At 41.8% G+C, this 23195-nt stretch overlaps 2 protein-coding genes across 2 annotated transcripts; one reads left to right on the top strand and one right to left on the bottom strand.

Annotated features, from left to right (window-relative positions):
- Positions 1-11481: 11481 nt before the first annotated feature.
- LOC102702062 (ADP,ATP carrier protein 2, chloroplastic-like) lies at positions 11482-15611 on the top strand. The gene is made up of 5 exons (XM_006646084.3): positions 11482-12380; positions 13644-13913; positions 13990-14133; positions 14221-14568; positions 15001-15611. The coding sequence occupies exons 1-5, from the start codon at positions 11595-11597 to the stop codon at positions 15364-15366; spliced, it is 1914 nt and encodes a 637-aa protein (XP_006646147.3). The 5' UTR covers positions 11482-11594; the 3' UTR covers positions 15367-15611.
- Positions 15612-16515: 904 nt separating this feature from the next.
- Positions 16516-18743, bottom strand: LOC102701781. The gene is given in 3 exon segments (XM_006646083.3): positions 16516-17305; positions 17308-17956; positions 18104-18743. Coding segments are annotated over 3 exon segments (1254 nt in total). The 5' UTR covers positions 18673-18743; the 3' UTR covers positions 16516-17269.
- Positions 18744-23195: the final 4452 nt, after the last annotated feature.

The raw sequence follows: 23195 nt of genomic DNA, 5'->3' as shown, positions 1-23195 counted from the left end.
CTCTGTACCGTACATGTTTATTAGTTTTAATTTAAGAAATGAAAGGTTTTTATGATAATATGCTAATATAAGTATATAACACAATTATTTCCACAGCAAACATGATTATCTGAGCATCTGTTTTATGCCTTTTTTGAACATATTACATCATGCAACCACACCATAGAAAACCAATGCCTAATGTTGAGTGGTAGTACTAACTACCGAACGTCCGAGAGGTCCTACATCTTTCTTTCGATAGGCCTTTTTGATACAATGATACTCTAACAAACATAAAAGGTGTGGCTGAGTGACAATCAAAGGAGATCTTTTCATCCCACTTGTAATATACGGTAATAGTTATAGTTGTATTTTATAAAAAGAGTCAGTTTAGTCGTTTTCTGCAATGTAAAATGTACACAAGTGGTTGTTGGGGAAAATTCTATTTTTGAGTGTTTTTTTTGACAGTTTCTGCGTTGAATGACCAATGCTCCCTTTTTTTTATTTGAGGTACGTTTAATTGTTTGTCTTATTCAATTTTTTTACAAATATATAAAATTATAGATCATAATTAAAGTATCTTTAATAATAAATTAAATTGCAAAAATAATTATAGTTAAGTATTTTTTTTAACTAAGACGAATGATCCAACCTAAATCTAAAAATCAATAACATCAAATAAAAAAGTGGAAGAGTAGTATAGTAGTATGCAAGTGAGTACCATGATTGCGCAATCTACAATAATATATAAAGTCGTACTTAAATTATATTTAATAATAAATCAAATCACAAAAAAAACAAAAAAATATAGTTAAGTAAGTTTTTTAACTAAGACAAATGACCAAGCATAAATCTAAAAGTCATTAACATCAAATAAAAAAGTGAAAGGAGTAGTATATTAATATGCCAGTGAGTATCATGATTGGCACAATCTACAATAATATGTAAAATTATAAGTCGTACTTAAAGTATCTTTAATAATAAATCAATTCATAAAAATAATTATAGTTACATAATTTTTTTTAACTAAGAGGAATAATCAAGCATAAATTAAAAGGCAATAACATCAAATAAAAAAGTTGAAGGAGTAGTATAGTAATATGCCAGTGAGTAACACGATTAACACAATCCACAATATAGCCAATATAGCCACTAGGGCGAAGCCAGGATCTGATTACGAGGGGGTCATCAACTAGTAAGTATGAAAAAAGCACAAAATATACATGATTTTAAGATTTTTTATTGGTAATATATATTGTAATTTAAACAAAAAATATATGATAACTGTTACTCCCTTCGTTTCACAATGTAAGACTTTCTAGTCTTGCTTAGATTCATATGAATGCTAATAAATCTAGACATATATATATATATATAAATTAATACATTCATTAATTGATAAATTTAGATAAGGTCAGAAAGTTTTACAATATGAAACGGAGGTAGTAGCTCCAAAATCTTTGCATGTAATTAAGAGCTAACATAGAATGAACTTGTACCGTAGTTACATATAAATATATGTCTGAAAGCCTATACATATAATGTCTTGAAGCTTATGATATAGCTAGCGTAAATCTATAGCCCACTTTTCTTCTATATCCTTTCATCTCTCCTCCACGTAAGCATAAATTTGATGTGCTAATTTTTAGAGCTCGTTTAAATCACTTATTATATACTCACTTTTATAAGACAAAGAGGGTACTTTATTAATCATACACTAATCGATTACTCCGTTTTGTGCAGAGTTTCCGACCCAAACAAAAGAACACAACAAAAGACACGTAGGGCTGAACGGCTGATCGATACCGCTGACTACGGCTAGGCAGCCACAGCTGCTGCACAAACCGAGCTTCTTGCTTTGTTGCCGTTTGCTGCGCTGCAGCTACGTTGCCACCATGACTAGCACTGTCGAGCGTTGGCATAGTTAAATTGTACTTGATAGGCCCATTAATTGATCACTGATGGAGTGATGGGGACGTACAAAGTAGACTGTCCCGGAGCCTCTAAAGTTTAGTTCCCCTAAAAGTTTTATTTTTCAATTACCGCGTTCCAACATGTTTTGGGGCTTTTACTCCATTTGAAAAAAAAAATTTCTCGTCTTGCTATATTGATTTGGCTAGAACAAACATATTGTATTCATATCTCATAAGTATTCGATGATGATTACGGTGACCTCACATAATTTTAGCTTATGAAAATAATGTGAATGTGTGTTTATTAGATATTACCTCTATTTTATAATATAAAACGTCTTATGATATAAAATAGAGGAAGCACTAAACATTCTATTTTTCTCTTAACAAAGGAAACCAAATAACTGCATTTGGATACCATTAATGCTAGGAATTCTCTAAAATTCGCACGAAACATGTCATTCCATAGAAAGTTTTGAAAGGAGTTCTAGAGACCCAACCGTTTGTTATAAAGTGCCTCATAGGAATTTTTCCTATACGGGCTCCTTTGGAGCAAAGGCAAAAAGAAGAGGAATTTTACATTATTTTAATCCTACAGTACAAGTGTGTGAGAGACATTTGGAACGATCAAGTAATTAAGCTTGTGTAATCTTACAATCAAAAGATGAACGTTTCAATAGGGTACACTGCATCTACGTGAAATTTATTCTGGTCCAACAAAAAATACCTCAAGATATCAAGTCGTTTTTCACTATTGGATCTACCTGAGTATAACATGCAATGTTAGATCCAATGATCAGAATAATTTGATACCGCGAGATACCGGTATCTTGAGATATTTTTTGTTACTTTTGTTGGACTGAAGCAAATCTTCATCGACGTATAACGTATACCTGAGAGAAAACCAATTGAAAGGGCTCCATCATGTATGTACATGATGATGTTTAGTAGTTAGTCGTAACATATTGTTTAACAGAAATCAAAAGCTCGGAAGTCAAATATCTGTACTGACTACCACTGATACACGTGTGCGGCACTGTTATGGTGACATCTACCTACTTAACAAATACAAATCGTCTTTGTTTATTATACAAGTTCATAGCGATCGAGCATGTATCGTTTGCGCGGCGCGGAGTATAAAAATCGGCAAATCGCCGCCGCATCCCACTTTACTACAGTAGCCAGCCGAATATGTCTGCAGCTATCAGATCGAAATATCACCCGAGATGCCCACGACGAAAAGGACCTCCCCCGCTGCGCGCAAGCTGCTTTAGCCCTGGCCTCCTCTCTCGCCCGCGCGCGTCCCCCCATCGCGAGCTGTGGTCCGCTCGTTCCCCGTGTCATTCTCTCCACCTCCACGTCGCCCGCGCCACCGAGGCCGGGGAACACCCCCCCACCCGGCACCCGCGGCCGAAGCCGGCTGGCACGTAGGATGCGCGGGCCCCTCGTGGCCCGCGCGGCGCTCACCTGTCAGAGGCACGCCGCAGTGGGGCGCCACCCCGCCTGATGCTGACTGTGCCCGCCCGGGACGCGTGCCGCGGGACGTCATGCACGCACCGGCATGGCCGCCGCACGCTCCCGTCGCTCCCCCGCCGCGTGCCGCCACATTGCCGCCCCGCCGGCCGCGCGCTATAAGACCCGCACCAACACGCATCCAATCTCGCACCAGCACCACCACCCACAGCTAGCTAGCACTAGCTAGCGCAGTAGCCCGCCTCCACTCCAGAGCTATACCCCAAAATCGCCCGCATACTCCTGCGCTTCCCATGGCGCCGGTGTCGGAGGCCAGCTACCTCGTCCAAGACGGCGGCATTGTCTCCTTCGCCGTTTACGCGGGCGCACCGTGGTGCGGTGCGCGGGGTAGGATGGCCGAGACAGATGGCGACGACGACGACGACGACTATGACTGCGCCCCTGCCGCCTGAGTCGTTTCGGGTGAAAGTATGCAGAGGTGAAGAGAGTTAGTAGCTAGCTAATGTGCATGGTATACCAGAATTGCAGCTACAACGTCGTACTTTAGTACTGTCTGAATAGAGCCGCCACTGTGTACTTACGCTAATTATTCGTCGCAAGTACGTAGGTACTCATTTAATTAATATATATGTATATCTCCCTGTTTCTGTAGTATAGCTATGAGGCATACACGCATTGAGAAGTGTATGGTTTTTGTACCGGGAGGCTAGGGCTCATCGAGTCATCGTGCCACTTGACAAACTGATGTGCTGCACTGCTGCATGTTAACATACAATATTATATATCTCCGTTCTGATTTTCTAACTTTATCTAAATTTATATATACTAATAAATCTAAACATACATAAAAAAAGACATATACATGGATAATTCTAGACAAGTATGAAAAATATTGTAATATATAACTGATGGAATAGTAAATAAGTAGTCAAGTGTGGCTAGGAGCATGTACTGGTTTGTTGATATCCGTTGCAATAAGAATGATATATACGCCCTTTACTACGTATATACGTACTTCTCTGTTGACTGTTGCCTATGCACATGCACCCTGCAGACCCAGGGGATCGGGAGCTAGATCACTGCATCTTTCAATTTTGTGCAATTTCCCTTCTGTTTAATTAGTTTAAATCTGAGAGATTAACTACCACTCTTCGGCCTAGCTATCAGTTTCATGTTGTGTTTTCTTGAAATGCTCTGTTGGATGATACACGCAAAAAAAATTATTAAAAAAGATTAAAGAACAGAACAACTATATTTATACATACGCATATATTAAACTAATTCTTTTTTCTTATGATACTGTCTAAGCTGTGCTCACCGGCCGTTTTCTTATGGTTCTTTTTTGGCCAGCTTGATGTCAGTATAAGATTCTGCTACTAGTGTGCACACTTTCGAAATATATAGTTAATCTATCATCTATCATGCACAGATGCACTATGGTTTTCATGCTGGCATGCGACACTCTTATTTTCTGCATGCCTGTCGAACATGCTTTGATGCATCACTACCTAAAGGAGGAACAATTGTTCAGATTTCCATACATCAGTATAGTTAAATGCAATGATATGAGTGGCATATTTAATTGTAAACTAAGAAATGTGCAATTGCATCAATTGATAGTAAACGAGAAAAACTCCATCTTGTTTCTGTTGGAATTAATACGTGAGCTAAGATCCATATGAAAATAGTTCTTTTGAAAATCACAATGCCACCTCATAGGATGGCATACAAGGGGATTTATTACCAACTTGGCACTTGCCTGTTCTAGGAGAGGGATACTTACATATAAGGGAGCAGTTCCGCTATATGTACGACCCAATTGTACTATCTGCGTACGATCGAAGCACAACAACCATTGATTAGGTAAATGGGTAAGATTGAATGACACTATAGCTGTTGATTAATTGAGTCGTACGTAAGTTGGATGGTTGAGTCGTACGCATAGCAATTTCCATAAGGGAGGATGTCCTCTTAGCCACTTGAAGCATACATGGTGGAGAGACCAAGAGTAACACCTGCGTGCTGCCTAGCGTGTAGGCGATGTTAAATATGTGATCCAAATTTTAACTGAAATTATATTCGGATTAGTTTCCTAGTAGATTTCTCCCTGTTGTTTCCTACCAGGAGTCGGATTAGTTTTCTAACAGGATTCTTTCGCCTTATCCTATTAGGACTCTTAGATTTTTCCTTATATATACTCTTGTAGTTTGTATGGGAAGAGGGGAGCTCTCATTGTTATTCCCCTACATTGTAATCATATTCTCATAATGCTTTTTGTCGGTTGGCACCCGTGGTTTTTTCCGCAAGGGTTTTTCATGTTAAATCAGTGTCTTGGTTGTGCCTCTGTTTTATAACATGCGACATGCGCGTGAATGGTTTGCCAAAATTAGTTCCTCTTCCTTGCACAGACGCAACTTCTTTTTGCAGCTTTTTTTATCTGAATAATTTAGTCCATGGAGCGGCACGGTGTGGTGTCCTGATCATGCATTTTGATATCACTATATAAATCGAACCACCGTCTTGTTAGAAATGCCAGATACGAAAAAAAACAATCTAGGGTTTTACCACATCCTCTGTACTGTACCGTCACTAGTATTCTACTCTGTCCCGCTCACTGGAGGACACCAGAGATCGAAAGGGCAGGTCTTCGGAACCTTTACCTTTGATGTCCTGTACCGAGAGAAGGTGACAATAAGGTTTTGGGTAGTGCGTTGCGTGGTTGCTCGCTGGTCTTCCACGACGACCCATTTTCCTCTATGCTCGAGTGTTGTGTGCCAACTACAGTATCCGTCAATGCACGTTGTTCCTTCGGTGCATGTTGCTCCTCGTCAACACAATCCATAATAGAACTAGAACGCTCGATACATGTTCACCATGTTCTCATATTCGATCTGTTCATGTTTTATTGTCTAGTTTATATGTATAGATCGTATGATGTGATTATCATATTCTACATGGACAAATTCATGATTTGTTTATGGAATAAATTAAATCAATATGCGCTTATATTTTCAAAAGTTTCCTCTAAATAATAAATTCAACAAAACTATAACATGCATTATGAGAGGTTGCATCAAAATGTGAATTGAGGGATCATATGAATCATATTATCTATCAAAAATACTTAAATACTTTTGGATAATTGAAGAACAATTCCAGCCTTTCCATTAACGAGTGTGGACATATAACATGTACATGGAAATGTTTAATATACACAAGCTAAATGATAGGTGAATCCGTGAATCACCCTGGTTTTTGCATTGACATTGTTTTGAATCCTTTGAACTGTCTATGTCGAAATTTACTTTAACTACTTGTGAACGCTACCACCATCAGTGTCTTTCCTTTGGAGTAGCCATTGAGTTCTAGATAATCTCACATACCTTATACAAAGAGAAGTGTCCGGTGAACATCAACAAAATAGGTGAAATCTAGACATACAAGTCTTCTAAATTCATGAAATTTTTTACTAGGTACAGACATTAACTACATTACTACCAAATATCAAACTCAAACTCAACTTCATTCAGGAGAGAAACAAATTTCAGAAGAATAGATAAACTACATTACTACCAAATATTAAGTACAAACTAAACTTCATTTGAAGGGAAGCGATGAGATCAATTTAAATGAGTTCGACCGATCTAATCTATGTCATTGATAAGCTCATAGTATCCATGGTCGGCCACCTTCATCATTTCCAAGTAGCGACCTCATCCTCACACTGACCATAAATATCAAAGTCTTTTCCCACACTATCCTTGCGAGGTTGCAAAAAGACACTCCTCTTTTCACTAAGGGTATCTCTTTCTTTGCAAGCATGAAAATCAAGCCCTAACAAACTTCTCCCTACACACCACATGCGGATCGGTGGCTTGGGAGCAACCTCTAACATCTTGGAGTCCTCAACCTGCCGGAGTAAGAGATCTGACACCAAACTCTTGAAGTAATTTTCCAGTGCTCAAGATATGTAAGAAACACATCCAAGAACCCAAACTCCAAATCCACACACATATCCAAATTGTAATAACAAGGAAGGATCAGAGAGAAGGGGAGGTTTGGGTAGAACTAAGCATGAAATCTAGAGCACAAAGCTTTTGGAGATTTCGAATTTAATATCCAAAAACCTAGAAAATGATAGATGGGGTTTAAATAGGAAACCACAAAATCTACTAATCGAAGAAATTTTTTTGTTCCACTACAGATATTCGAACTACTAGACCAAATATGTGATTTAAATATAAGCATTCCAATGGTCACAACTACAATCCCGGGTCTCTGAAATTAATTGATCAAGCATCCCGATGGGACCATTGAGAGCTACAATTAAATCCAAATTGATAATCAAGCTTCATGTAATCTTGGAAATTCTAGATGACCAGATATTTCGATGCTAAATGTTGTCTTAACCCAATAATCAAGTTCCTATAACATCGGGTTTTTTCAGTCTCATCATCAATAGTTTCCAATGGAACTTCGAAAGTAGGGTGTGACTTTAATTTGTCGAAATTTTGGACAATATGATGCATCAGATACTCTAGCATATGTTGAACATTCCAATTTCAAGTAGTGAAAAGCAAATAAACAGTTGTGAAGGCTAGAATGACAAAAGTTCGATACTTCAGATATTCTAATTTAATAGGCAACAACAATTAGAGAAAAATGGAACCTTGAGCTCTAGTGTCTACTCAATTACAAGTGTGTGGCGACGTCATAGTAGACTTAAGTAAAGAAAAACATACCTGATTTTAAGATAGACTTGAGGACACTTTTCTTAGATCATGACGTGACATACCTTTTTCATTTGAAGCGCTTAAAACAAAGAAAATAGTCGTTTATAATTGTGTTATCATTAATCACCAAATCAACTGAGGAGCCTAGATGCTCTTTCATATATAATATACATGTATACAATTTGTATATCCAAGGGAGTGAAACATTACTTTATGTTATCAGATATGAACAATGATAAGAGTACTTCTTAAAATTAATAAGCTTAATGACATTGTGTTAGAACCATACCTAAGTTCAAATATTGGAACTCATTAGGAAATCCTAGCACCGCCATTAGAAGGTCTCGTGTTTTCTTACCATCAAGTTGGTAAAGTTAGTTTGTGTTGTGATTATATATATTTCCTTTAATATTGTATATTAATCATATTACTGGAATTTTGTTAACCCTCGTTCACATTGTGCTTGCATTCCTTTGTCAAAACTTTATACTGTTGTCTATGTTGTTTTGCTATCAAGGACAACATTCATACAACTACTTTCATACTCTAAGAAGTAAGCGCACATGGGGGGCATTTTTTTCTTGTAGTTTTATAGTTTACATACAGAAAACAAAATTTATATTTCTATAGACCGACCTTGCATATTGGAGAAATATGATTTTTTTAAAATTGTATATGTACTTTAAGTGACTAATGAACGGTAAGGATGCATTTTGATGGGAATTTAACTATTTGTTGCTATTGGAAGTGGCCACTATTCAAATACCACTATTAAGATTATTTCTACGTTTTATCACTCAAGGGAGAAGAATCTTTTTGGTCACTTTCACCTATGGCACACCACATAAATGTGTCAATGTGGATAGCTTGTAGGCCCCACAACTCAGATATACAATTCTCCAAATACTATGAGCTACATCTGATGGAGGTGCTGGCTAAGAAGAAGAGAGGGATAAGCCAGGGGAGAAGGGTAGAGGAGTTGATAAGAATACACAGATGGTGGCACCACTCAACACTGCCTAAAGCCGCACACGTTAGCGATCACCTTGGCGATGAGCTCACAGGGGTCAACATGGAGAAGAGAGGTGATGACATGTCATTCTAGCGCTCCTTAAAGCCGTGCATGATGGCGAGCTCATTAGTGGTGAACTCGTAGAGGTCATTTGGTATGGCAATGGTGAATGAGGGGGAAATCTTCTTCTTGTGGACCTTGGTGTGGTAACGGTGGCGAGAGAGGTGAAGTTTGCAGTAGAAGCATAGGGTATCTGAGTCACTATTGACTTTGACATGGATGACATGGACATCAAGGTCTTCCAAGATGTTTTCATCATTGCCACCTTCATGCCAGCCAAGAAATGGAATCAACGTTCTTCAGATCCGCCATCATGCTCCTCACGAAGTCAGAGATCATGGTTGCTCTCTCCTAAGAAATGATCACGCAAGAAGCAACACCTTAGTGCCTCATTGTCCCCTGGTGCCCGTAGCAGTCACTGCTCTGCACCACCGTTGCTAACTGCAAAAGGCGCCAATAGCAGAAGCTAGCCATGGGTGGATTGGCTCCCAGTCAATGGGTATGCTTGACACAAACTAGGCTAGGGAGAGTAGAAGAAGAAAAGCAACGGGTAAAAGGGTCATTTTGCACCCCTTTTATACTGGCAAACCTATTACCATGTTACATGTGCAAAATTGGTAAAAGTTAGAAAAACTTATCTCATGTGTGGCAAAAATATAAGGTCATTTGATATTTAAGAAGTAGTCACTTTTAATAGTGGTGAATAGTTAAATCCCCAATTCATGGATAATTGGATAAATTATGGACATAGAAAAATATTGATTTGGTGAATTAAATAAATTATAAAGCAAACAAATAGCTTAGAAAATATGATCTAGGTACATGGAAAGTTTCAAGAGAAATCGTACTTTTTATAAGCATCGGGTGATTAAACCATACTTCCATTAGCTGCTTATAATGCTGCCAAGCGAGAATCGGTGTCGACGAAAAATGATCAAAAACCACTTTTAGTCATGAGGATTTAACGCAAGTTGCATAAAAGTAAAGTTGATTAGTAGTTGGAAGCTTGGCATAGGAAGGTCTGGAGAAGGATCTTGTGGGCAATGTCGAGTGGAATTAAGAAACAGGTGAATCAGACCAGGAGCAAAGCAGTCGTACTAGGCTAGCTATTTGATTTCAAAAACACGAGGCCAGGTGGTCAAATATTGTGAAACGAATTGAAACGTTTCTGAAAACGACACACACCTCTAAAGTCCAAAACAATAAACTCAAGGGAGACAAGAGGAAACGGAAACTCATGGCTTGAGCCTTGTTCTAGCACTGTACGGCTATACTTCGTAGTACTGAATAGTACTTCCCATCTGCTCATATAAGTGGGAGTACTAGGCTGCTAGCAAGTTAAGGATGGATTTAATTTGTACAAAACTATGGTTACTAGTAATGACAGTAGTTTGACATGATCTGGTTTCAACAAATGAATGCGCGATTGCTCCCAATGGTATGTATGACTCAATTGTGATTCATATGGACCAACCGACCCTGTCACTCTCATCATCATGTATAATGAAATTTCTTCATATTAGTTTTGGGCTAGTTCATCGATCGATCGGACAACTTAACTTAACTGATAAATGAATGATGTTCAGACAAATAAAAGTTTATTAATCTGTATCATTCGATATATGAATACGATGCAGAGTAAGTTTGCATTTCCTTGTACCATTACACTTGTATGCTCACGGTATTTCTTGCATACATAATATACGGTGCAGTATTTCTCGTATACATAATATATGACATAATTTAGTCTATTGTTTTCTTTAAAAGGCGTTCTCTCAAAAGAGATTTTTGTCCATTCTTTATGATCAGGGTATAATATGAAATGATTGACTAATTGTTATCCAAAACACAATAATAATAACCCTAAATATGATATACTTCAAAAATTATGTGTTCATCCTCCTAAACTTTAGTATTAAACACACACGTATCCTCGAACGGTCAAACCTACCAACCACATTCCTTCGACTCAAAACGGGCAGCTTTCTGATGGAGCAAAACATATGTTATCGCTTCATGAAGAGATTTCACAAACACACAAAAAAAAAACACCTCTTGGGAGCTTCAGCACATAAAAAAGGGAAGAAATTTCACATGGAAGTATGTAAACAAAACACCTCTTGGGCACAGAAATGGAAAAACCACAAAACGCCCGGCGAGCGGACTTTGGGCGGCGGCTGTCTCGTTTCACGCAACCCACCAACCCCAATACCCAAGCCGACGGCCGAGATCGTCTCCTCTCTTCGAACCAACGGCCGATCCCGTCGGGCTTGGTCAGTGGCGCGATCTTTTATTACTCCCAAGGTTCCGACCTACTCCTCCTCCTCCGCCTCCGCGGCTCCGCCTCCCCCCACCTCTCCCAACTCGCGTCTCGGAGTTCGGTGAGCAGCGGCGGAGCCGAGCGGCGCGCCGCCACCGCCACCCATGGAGTCGCTCGCGCTCCTCCACGCCAAGCCCGGTGCCCTCCCCCTCCGCCCCGGGCTCCGCCTCCCCCTCCCGCGGCCGCGATCCGCTCGCGCCGTCCTCTCCCCGGCCTCCGTATCCAGGCCCACGCTCCAATCCCCCCTCCTCGCTTCGAGAGGCGGCCCTTCCTCGCGGGACGCCGTCGTGGGATTGGGATATGGGTTGTTGAGACGGAGGGGCGGTGCTAGTGGTGGGGTTTCTTGCTGCGCGCAGCCTGCCGCGGCGGCGGCGGCGGTGCCGGTGCCGCCGGAGCAGCCGGAGGGGAAGAAGTTCCTCGGCGTGGAGGTGAAGACGCTGAAGAAGATCGTGCCGCTCGGGTTGATGTTCTTCTGCATCCTTTTCAACTACACGATCCTGCGGGACACCAAGGACGTGCTGGTGGTGACCGCCAAGGGGAGCAGCGCGGAGATCATCCCCTTCCTCAAAACGTGGGTCAACCTTCCCATGGCCATCGGTTTCATGCTTCTGTACACCAAGCTCTCCAATGTGCTCTCCCGGGAGGCGCTCTTCTACACCGTCATTTTCCCCTTCATCGCCTTCTTCGGCACCTTTGCCTTCGTGCTCTACCCTCTCAGGGATGTGATCCATCCCACCGCGCTCGCTGACAAACTCCTTGCGGCGCTCGGCCCGAGCTTTCTAGGCCCCGTCGCCATTCTGAGGATTTGGAGCTTCTGCTTGTTCTATGTCATGGCCGAACTGTGGGGCAGCGTCGTCATCTCGGTCCTCTTCTGGGGCTTCGCCAACCAGGTGAGTCATGGATTTAGAATTTTCTGGTCAATCTAGGCAGGCGCAGATGTCAATTTCTTTGTTAACTTTTAGTCAAAAAATAATTTCAACATCTCGCCCGCTAATGTTATGATCGTATGTTCAGCTATTGAGAGCAAAACATGAAAGAGCAGAGCTTGTTCTTTGTCACTCTGTCATGAATTAGGATGTCGTTTTCTTTTAAAAAAGTGAATTAGGTTGTTCTATTGGGATAATTTATTATAACAAAGACGTTGGTTTGATTAGCAGTATTGTGCACTGTATGTTTGAAACTGTTGGCTAAGTTTAGGTGCTAGTTTCTATCTGGTATGAATACATTCAATTGCATGATTACTGCTTTGCCAGCTTTCGTTAATATGAATTGTATTTAGTTGGTTAAGTCACATTGTGTTGTGATATGTATTCTTTACATCCACTTGGCTGGGTATGCTTCACACCTTTTAGCTGCTTTTGAAATAAGTAAAGTTGATTGGTGTGGGCCTGTTTGTTTTGTGGGCCAAAGTTGCAGATGAAGCCTAAGCCAATTTTGGTTCTATCAAACCAACAAGCTGCAGCCTTTAACATAACATGTGGCCATGTACTGAATTCTTACATTCTATAGTTTCATATCAAATTCTTGTTGGGAAACAATAGGGACTAGGGAGAATCCTTGCTAGAAGTTCAAGAAGGGGAAGGAATACTTAGAGCAAATTATAAAATAAGAAGAAAAAACAAAAATGCAAACATGGTTTTATCAGGAGCTAAGTTTACTCGACACAAACATGAGTAGCCAGCTGATAATAATCCTACGTGGTGATAGAATGGCATTATTTCACTGGGATAGACGTTTGAACTTCTCTCTTATATCTGAGCTAAGACGGTCGAATAGATTGTGCCAACTCTCTTACTGATATATATTTCTGGGCCATTTGCCAGAGTGGTTCTATTGTGAGATGGGTTGTTGGTCAAGCCTGAAGGAATAATGTGGGTGCATCTGAATAAGTGTCCTGAGCTAATTGATTTGAGAGTTGCATCTGAATAGTAGGTGATCAATGTCCTCAGTTTTGCGGAGTTCACAATGGTTGTTTTTAGTTGTTTTCCACGAAGCTTGAACATGAGTACATAACCGTCGATTTGATAACAGCCAACTGGATGAGGCTTTCTCCTGTTGTCTGATATTTTGTTGTAAATCATGTTTCATGTTTTCTAAACCTGTGATAAAATGGTGACCCTTAAGGCTGACTGATGTTATCAATCTTTTTGCAGATTACTACAGTTGAGGAAGCAAAAGAATTCTACCCGCTATTTGGTCTTGGGGCTAATATTGCCCTAATCTTTTCTGGGCGTACTGTGAAGTATTTCTCAAATTTGCGCAAGACATTGGGCCCAGGTATTGATGGATGGGAGGTATCTTTGAAAGGAATGATGAGTTTAGTGGTGGTTCTTGGACTTGTGATTACTTCCATCTATTGGGGAGTAAACAAGTTTGTTTTGAATGATCCTTCTCTTCCAAAGTCTGATCGTAAGAAGAAAAAGGTCAGCATATTAATTAGATGTGCTTCCCCTTTTTTACTGCCACTAAAAATAATCTGCTAACTATTTTTTTCAACAGGACAAGCCTAAGCTTGGAATGAAAGAGAGTCTTAAAGTTCTGCTCTCTTCAAGATATGTGAGGGACCTTGCTACTTTAGTGGTTGCCTATGGCATCAGCATCAACCTTGTGGAAGTCACATGGAAATCAAAGCTCAAGGCACAGGTAATTTTCTCAGCTTATTTCTGTTTCTTCAGATTTACTTAGCCATACAGTGTTTTCAATTAAGACTTTCTTTTCTCATCTTGGCAGTTCCCTAGTCCAAATGAGTATTCATCTTTCATGGGTGATTTCTCAACCGCTACTGGAATTGCTACTTTCACAATGATGCTGTTAGGCCGGATTATACTCCGAAAATTTGGCTGGGGGGTAGCTGCAATGATCACCCCAACAGTCTTGTTGCTGACTGGCGTTGGTTTCTTCTCACTGATTTTGTTTGGGCAGCCGCTCACTCCTATGCTTGCCACGATGGGCATGACCCCTCTTCTTGCAGCCGTTTATGTGGGTGCACTACAAAATATATTTAGCAAGAGTGCAAAGTATAGTTTATTTGATCCGTGCAAAGAAATGGCCTATATTCCTTTGGATGAGGATATGAAGGTTTGCTTCTCTACCAGATTGCATTTTATTCATGTGATTCAATGATGAACATTTTCTGCTGTTTTTATACTCTAATGACTCGTTTTAATCAGTTTGTTGCTTCATATATGCATATCCTTTGTGCATTATTTTTGTAAATCTTCTGACTAATTCTCGATGAACTGGTATCTATTAAGGAATTGATAGCTTCTCTTGATCCTATAGTTGTAAGATAACATTGCCTGTTGTTGCCTTCTTTCATTCATGGCATTATATTTGCTTTAATTACTGCAACAAGTGCCATCCAGTGCCATGAGAAGTTTGAACTGAATTTCAGTTCTCTATTGGGAAAGTTTGATCTTCTGGGCATATTGTACAAAGGACTAGGATCAAGTTTGCAGTTTGCACCACCAATTGTACTGCACATGCTAACTTTAACTTCCTCTGTTTCAGGTGAAGGGAAAGGCAGCCATTGATGTTGTGTGCAACCCGTTGGGCAAGTCTGGTGGCGCTCTTATTCAACAGTTCATGATCCTTGCATTTGGCTCATTAGCAAACTCCACCCCCTACCTTGGTGGCATATTGTTGGTGATTGTTCTAGCATGGCTAGGTGCAGCAAGTTCATTAGACAAGCAATTCTCAAGCTTGGCTAAGGAAGATCTCAAAAAGGATAAGTCTGCAAAAGAGAAGGTAGATCCTTCCCTACTCAAGGCTCCCGAGGGGCAGGCTGATGTATTGGTGGAACACACAAACGGTACTGTAGTGAGCGAAGCTACTGCAACGGAGAGTTCACCATCAAACTCATCCCCAAGTAATTAGATTCATCTTTCATTGACAAAAGTCAATCGATAGGTAGGAGAATGATTGCAGTGGGTAGAAATAATGGCGATGAAACAATTCATGGTTTCTCAAAGTTTGTAAAAGTGCGCAGCATCAAGCTGCCTATTTATTTTGTTTGTAACGTATGCAAATTTTGACAAGTGCACTGAACGCCATTGTGGAAATTCAGCCGTTCTGGCAGTGAGAATGAATGAATAGGTTTCTCATGCCTTCTAAAATTTCCACATGTATGAGTTTGTATGGTGAAGTGAACCATGTCTAAGGTTAAGCTCTTTGTTATCCCTTTGCTGGTTGACTGAAATTATCTCACAGGAGGAAAATAGTACCTTGACAGGATGAAACAAGCTATCGTTGGGGGCTCAAGGAGAATAAGATCGCCATTCCAGCAGGTATGATTTATACTGATTCCAGGGATGATATTTTGTGGTAATTCTCTCCAATTCTTTTGCTAACCCACACCAATTGATCTGAACGGATTCTGTGTCTGCCGCTGCAAGTACCGGATCACATCAAACTTATCATCCATCCATTCTCGCTTTCTTTCCTATTGGACTATGACATGAGAAGAATTCTGAAGTCCGAAGTACCAAAAGCGATGACCAGTGACTAATGGCCAGTCGACAGCCGAGAGGGCGAAGCAGTAGACGCATGTGATGCCGTCTTTTTCTTTCCCTGAAGGTCAGCTCGTCGTAGGGCTCAAGTGGGGGAGATTCAACAGAAGATGATACTACCTGCTTCTCAAAATGCCTGTATTGTTGTACGTACTAGTTTAGAACTACAACGATAGAAGTATTTTGATATGGAGGTACTAATAATACATGAAGGAGCGACCGAAATGCCTAGCAGTTATTCGATCGCTCAGCTGCAACACCTTCCCAGACGGATTTTGATTTTATCTCAAATTTCATATAGATACTCCGTATGGTTTAGATTGAGATTCTCATCGTTGCCTGTTGACTTTAGTACGATCCATGCTTTTGTGGCAATCCCTGCTTGCTCGTTCAATATGCTGAGCCTTGTGTTTTACGAGTGTTTGGTCCATCCATTTAAAGTGCACAAATCCGTGCAGATGAAGCCTAAGTGAGTGTGTCTTAGAAACTTGAGTGCCATTCTTCTTTACAGCAAAAGCTAAAAAATGCAGTAACTCGACGTGGACAGATCACCTAAATCCGGTCCTAAGCTGAACTATTCTACCTACGCTTTTCTCGGTTGCCAGTACAGAACCATGTGGTCAATTTTCTCCAATTAGTCCCTCTCAGTACTCTGCAATAGACGCATCATAAACTTGACCAAAGCAGTTAAGCAGAAACGTCAACAAAACATGAGAATGACGTATTGTGAGGGAGCAATGCATTCTACCCAATCTGTAAATCTGTTTTAATAGAAGCCGATCTTTTACGGCAGCAAACTGTCACATAAGAAAACCAAACCTGCAGTTCTGCAACTCATCGAGATAATTCTATTTACTTGACGTTATGAGAGGATGTAGACGCACGACACTAGTACTCCATTACTTACACGGATTGTGATATGAACAATGAACAATGAATGCTACGAAAAGAGAGCTAGAGAAGAGTGCATCCGCGCGCGCACACACACACCACTCCTTATCTGAGACACTCGCACTCGGCGACTTGTCGCCATCGGAGAAGCCATTGTGCAAGATCATGTCGCGGTATGCGACGGCCCCACGACGCATGGGGGAAGACGAGGCCCACCACTTAGACGGGCGGGGCCCATTGCCGCATTGGGCCTAACAATCCAATCCGGCACCGCTCTCCACGCCCTCGCCGTATGCAGGGCCGGCACGTCGCCCGCGCGCTACTGGCGCAGTGGCGCGAACGCGAACGCCACTGGGTTTGGGCGGATGGTCTGGTTCGGTTCACGGGGAGCTGGTGGTGCAGGACGAAGGGGAGGCCGCGGCGGCCAGAGGCGGGAGAAGGTGGAGGAGACGGCGATGCCGGCCATGTTGAGCCCCTTGGTGCCCCAGTCCGGCACCGGCACCCACCGCCACTCGCCGCGCGCGCGGTCGTACGACAGCCACACGATGTCCCAGGCGCCACGGCAGTTTGAGATGAGGACCAGCCGGACCACGCCCTCCCGCTCCGACAGCAGCCCAGTCATCACGGCGTACGGCTTCCGGAACCCCTCGATCAGCTGGCTCGGCACGGTGGAGACCAGCTGCCAGTCGCCGCCGACCGACCCGCCGAACCCGTACAGGTCCACGCCGGCCACCACCTTTGCCCGGGTCCGGCTCGGCTCGTCGATCGCCGTCCACCGCACCACCGCGGCGCTCCCGTCGCCGTAGACGTGGAGCCGGTCTGCGCCGCCGCCGTTCGGGTTGTGCGGGAACCGCGGCCGGAAGAACACCGGCCGCTCCACGCCCGGGCCGGAGTACACCATCACGCAGTCCGGCCCGGCGTGCGCCGCGCACAGGAACGTCCCGTCAGGCCCGGCCTCCGTCGACGCCCCCTCTGCCAGGACCGCCTCCGATGACTGCCACGTGTCCGTCTCGGACTGGTACTCGAAGAGGAATGGCGTATTGTTCACCAGCTCAGCAAACAGAAACCTTGGAGGTAAAAACAATTAACCAATCTTATTAATCAGGTTGAGTGTTCTTTAGCACTGTAATACGTAATACTCCTACGTAGCAGTAAATAATTAATTACTATTTGGAATTTTTTTCCAGAATCCTCGGGAAGAAAAGGACGGGTACCTAAACTGGCCCGATCCGGGGGGATCGGCCACAAGCTTGAGGCCGAAGCGGCGCCAGGAGGAGGTCCCCCGCGGGCCGAGCGGGGACGGGGGGAGCCGGCGGGCGGCGTGGGCGGAGAGGTCGACCACGACGAGCTCGCGGCGGCCGTTGGCGGCGAAGAGGAAGGAGCTGCCTGACGCGGCCAGGAAGTAGAGGTCCTCGCCGGGTGGCACCGCGGGCCCGAGGATGGCCGAGACGGGGATGCGGAACCAGCGGCCGGAAGGGCCGTGGAAACCCCGGAGAGCGGCGTCGCGGGGACGGAGCTTCTTGAAGACGAGGAGCCACGCGGCCGCGGGCCCGGGCCCGGAGGAGGCGGAGGATAGGTGGTACAGGCGGCGGAAGTCCGGGGACGAGATGACGTGGGAGAGCGGGCGCGCGACGGAGCGGACGCGGAGGAGCTCTGGGAGGGCGAGGCGGATGAGGATGTCGTGGAGGAGCTCCGATGGGAGGAGCAGCAGGGGCCCTAGAGCGGTGGTGGCCGCGCTCGCCGGAGAGGGGTGGTGGTCGCCGGAGAGGTGGTGGTCGGACATGGGTGGGGTGAGATGAGGTTTAGTTTCTTGGGGACGGAGTTGTTTGGGGGACAAGTTTCGGGGGGTTTTGTGGGTGGCTTTTATACATAGCAGGAGACGGTTTTTGGTTGTTGACCTGCTAAACTAAATTTGCGTTTCATACGGTTTCAACAATTTATTTCCACTAATTTTGTACTGAGTTTGCGGCTGAGATGAAAAGAATGGGTTAGTACTTAGTAGGGCCAACATTCATATAGTTTGTGTTTTTTCTTCAGTGGGAGGTGATGATCTCCATCAAAATGATGTCGAAATTAATTTTGTTCTATAGAAACCTAGTTAGAAAATATCTACTAAAAATAAATTTAAAAATATGCAAACTATATCACTCAGTAAAATTGCTTTTCCGTGCATGCACAGAGCAATTTCATATTATTTAACATGATAGATTTCTATTGTGTTAATATTGTAAAATCATTTTATCACTTTGTAGGATCATTTACGCCGCGTACTAGGAGAGAGTGCACAAGGAAGTGTCCTCAAGATGTATTCAAGAGAAACTAATGCTTAACATTAAGTTCGGTCTAATTCAATAATCATTCACTATCTTTGTTCAGTTCCATAATATGCTATTATCTTTTACAACTTCTATTATTATCATCGTCAGCTAGTTAGCATATGCTTGTATGATAGCATTTTTCCTAATGACTAAAACATTCTGGGAAAATCCAAAATTTGTCCGAAAATTCCATATTATCAAATGGTAAACCTGCAAAACTTGCGGGTGTTGCCAAATTCATATTCTTCTCTAATCATTCATAATTATACAAATCCTCATCACAGGGGTATTGTGGTTATTTGGGACACAATCGCAGAGTATAAACGGATGCTAATAGGATGGTGATGATAAATTATAGAAATTAAGTAAAGAATGATGGTATATTAAGGAACTAGACGAAGTCAGTGGCAGACTGTAAAGCTAAGCCTAAGTTAGTGTTACACACTAGATTTTCTGTATATGTAATTGTTTGGTCCAAGGGCTCCTACATGGAACGAGAGTTTTGGCAATATCAATATGTATTCTTAGCATCAACAAATGCAAACTACAAAACATATAAAAGGATATCATCTGTAAACTATTTTCCTTGGAGGGGCACTGACACTTTGTCTCTAGAAAACCTTTTACCGACGTTTTATTAGTACCATACATGATAGTACCAATTTCTGAAATTAGCAAGTCGGTAAAAGGAATAAGATGCATGCATATGTTCCAACAATTTGGATGCTCACGGCTTCTATTGCAAGAATATCCAACTGTTCAAGTAAACATTATAATCTAGCTGACTTATCTCAACAAAATAGGGCGGAAAACAAACAGAATTTCCATGACTCCATCCAACAAAGGCATTCTATAAAGGGAGGAACAAATATTTCCTACATAGACGTCATCAAGGCTTATCGTTGGGTTTATTATTCGTTCTTGAGCACTAGGGACCAACATAATTAGCTGTATTAGGAAGGGGATCTTTTTTTCCTCTTAAAACTTGGAAGAATATTAATTGTATCCGGGAGACAAGTCAGAATCATGCACCTGTTATGCATTTGTATAACACTCCAGGATGTTCTATCCAGAGAATAGCAGAATGGCCACTTGGAGAATGAGCCTTCACCAATCTTTGCTCTGCTCTTTCACAGGAAAAAATTGTGGGCTCCCATCGTTTCGCAGTTACAACTGCTTATAAGCTAAAATTTTAATTTTAAAACTTAATTTTAGACTTTATTTGTGGTTTTTTTATTATGGTTTATTTTACACATTTCACTTTTGAATCGCTATGGACACGTATATAAAAGTTTTACCTACAAATTATTTTTTATTTGTAAAAACGTGTTTTCGCTTATTTCTATAGAAAATGAAACTATGGGAGCTGTGATCTGTGTGTGAGCCGTGAGCCCGTGACACGCTAGGTCACTAGCGGTGTTAGTCCTGTGGCCCTTCAAATCTTTATTTTGTGCGGAGGACGCCAGGATGAGCCTTGCAATAATATCGCTGCAATATCACCTTGACAGAGAAATTAGAAGTAAGATTCCGTTTCTTCTTTATTTTTCAATGATTGCGTTGATTAAGGAATTGTGGAGTGCAGAGTGCAGACTGCAGAGTCCCTTTTGTGCAAGGAAGGAAGCTAGCAGCGGCTACTAGTTTCTTATCTGAAAAATAACTAATTTTCCTTTTCTTCTAGATTCTTATCCAGCGATCAATTGACCAACAATCGCTTGCTTGGGTACTCAATTATTTGGAATTATACAGCTCAATAATTGAAAACAGCATTAATTTGTGTTCCTTCAACCTCGGCTTCACGGTGATGCAGAGTCAATGGGAAGTCCCGGTGCATCATTTCTCATCCGTAATAATAGTGTGCAAGTCCCTTTAGCAGATGACGGCAACATTTAACTGCTTCCTCAGACCAACGTAAACCAAGAAAACCGAAGAAAACAAAGCGAATATAGTTAGCTTAAATAATTTAATGAATTGTAGGTTTGTGTCAGACTGAATATTTGAGGTTTGCATGCAGAGGCTGTATCTAATTCTCTTCTGCTCCACCAACAAATGATGAGACATCAATAGATTATGTCGCCCTGGGTGGTTTGGAGGCAAAAGATAATTCATAAATGGTTAAATCAAAATAAGGGGACGAAAGATTAGGGGCCAAGATTAGGTAAAGATGTTGAAAGATGCTTGCTTTATGGTTTCAAAGAATTGCTTTCGTGAATGGGAAGAACTCACGCAACTCTTGTGTGCAACCGAGATATTGTTCTCATGGGGAGTAGGCCGGTGCGGCCTCCTTAAAAGTTCGTATTAAAACTAAGTTTAATTTACTTTGCGTGAATTTAGTTGTCTCTGCATCTTATTGGCACTAACCTTAGTAGTTATGTCACGACTTCGAGAGTACATTTTATATCCTAGACGACTTTATTCCCAATTTTGATTAATTTTGTGGCACGACAAAGGTTGTCACAAAGTCATGTACCGCCCTCTCCTCTACGAAATCTCTACCATTGGCGGAGCTTAGCCATCAAACAACAACTAACCATAGATTCACAGGTCGCTCTTGAGCTACTTACACATCAGCTAAGAATTACTAATAAACAACTCACGGTGGTTGTAAACCAGCAACCGATTTTCAGATGGTTAGCTATTTTCATTCCACTAGAAGAGATGTTCTTATACTGGAAACACAGCCAGTCTCCGGATTAGTAGCCAAACCACCGCAAGGGGTCAGAAACCATGGCCTCCAAGTCCAATAGAAGAGCCAGATTAACCCATGCGGACACCAAACGGTCTTACGAATTACCTGATCTTTGGAGATAGATCATCATTTGTTTACTGAAAGGAAAATTAACAAAAAATGCTCAACGCCAATCGCACGAGACAGAGTTCTTGTCCTGGGGTTGTTATATTAGTAGAGATATTCTGACCATCGAGACGGAAAGTTGATTATATCCAGAAAAAAAACTTTGATGACAAAACAAAGCATGCGCGGCGTAACATAAAGTTCGGGATTATTCAATGGAGAGCATTTGCGACCTGTGGCCGCCGTTATGCGGTGGAAAAGAGGGCCAACTAAATTGGAACATCGTGATGTCAAAGAAAGGGCCCACCCTCTAAACCTATTAAATCGATCAGAGCCTTCTCTTATCCTTGAGAAAACAGAAGACCCAGCTAGTGGAGATAAACCCTTTGTCTTTAACCAAGTGGAATGCAAATTAAGCTGATCTATAAACTACCTGAAAATCATTAGCACAGTAAGGCTCACATGAATGCATCATCTGTCACCGGACGAGAGCCAGAAATAGCAGGTTAAGTCTAAAGTGGCGTACTGTATCTGTATGTGGACTGGTAGCAAATCGTTTCGAGTGGAGCCGTCCGGGCGACGTGGTGTGCTCAAGTGGAATCTTGTTGCCATATTGTTATGCTTTAACCCCACCTTTGCTGCCAACAGATGTGGTGCCAAAAGAGGGGCCTAATCTCATCCACCGAAGTTAGTGTTAGGGATCGCCTTTGTCTTTTGTTTTCCTTTGGTCGGCCTGTCCTTTTTCCTAGCCACATAGGATGAGTTGACACCTTTTGTTGTCTTGCCAGGGGTTAGGTCTTGGTTAGGGGGCCATGCGTTTTATTTATCGTGCTGATCCTTTCACGTCTGTTTATATTTATAAGCTAAATCTAAATTTTTAATTTTCAATTTTAAGTTAATTTTAAATTATTTTTTATCATAATTTACTTTTGAATTATTACTTCTAGATCATTAATAACATATATAAGTGTTATTTTTTCTGTTTCTATTGTTTGGTTTTCTTAGCTATAAAGCCAAAAGATAGAGGGCCATGAGAGGAGAACATGCGTTTGCCAAGTCTAGCCCATACGGGTAGTCTATATATATGATGGATTCAGATGATCTATTTTTAAATTGAAAAGTAATTTATACCGAGTCATCCGTTTCAATTTTCCACGTTTTATCTCTCCGCTCCAGACCTACAGTACTCTACGTTTT

This window comes from Oryza brachyantha, chromosome 1, assembly GCF_000231095.2.
Source record: "Oryza brachyantha chromosome 1, ObraRS2, whole genome shotgun sequence".
Taxonomy (NCBI): Eukaryota; Viridiplantae; Streptophyta; class Magnoliopsida; order Poales; family Poaceae; genus Oryza; species Oryza brachyantha.
This window is presented reverse-complemented; position numbering and strand designations above follow the sequence as displayed.

What these genes read in the sequence shown, in the direction of transcription:
- LOC102702062 (XM_006646084.3), top strand. Translation starts at nt 11,595, where the DNA reads ATGGAGTCGCTCGCGCTCCTCCACGCCAAGCCCGGTGCCCTCCCCCTC. An exon ending in CTGATCGTAAGAAGAAAAAG is followed by an intron (nt 13,914 to 13,989) that starts GTCAGCATATTA and finishes TTTTTTCAACAG; the next exon opens with GACAAGCCTAAGCTTGGAAT. An exon ending in CTTTGGATGAGGATATGAAG is followed by an intron (nt 14,569 to 15,000) that starts GTTTGCTTCTCT and finishes CCTCTGTTTCAG; the next exon opens with GTGAAGGGAAAGGCAGCCAT.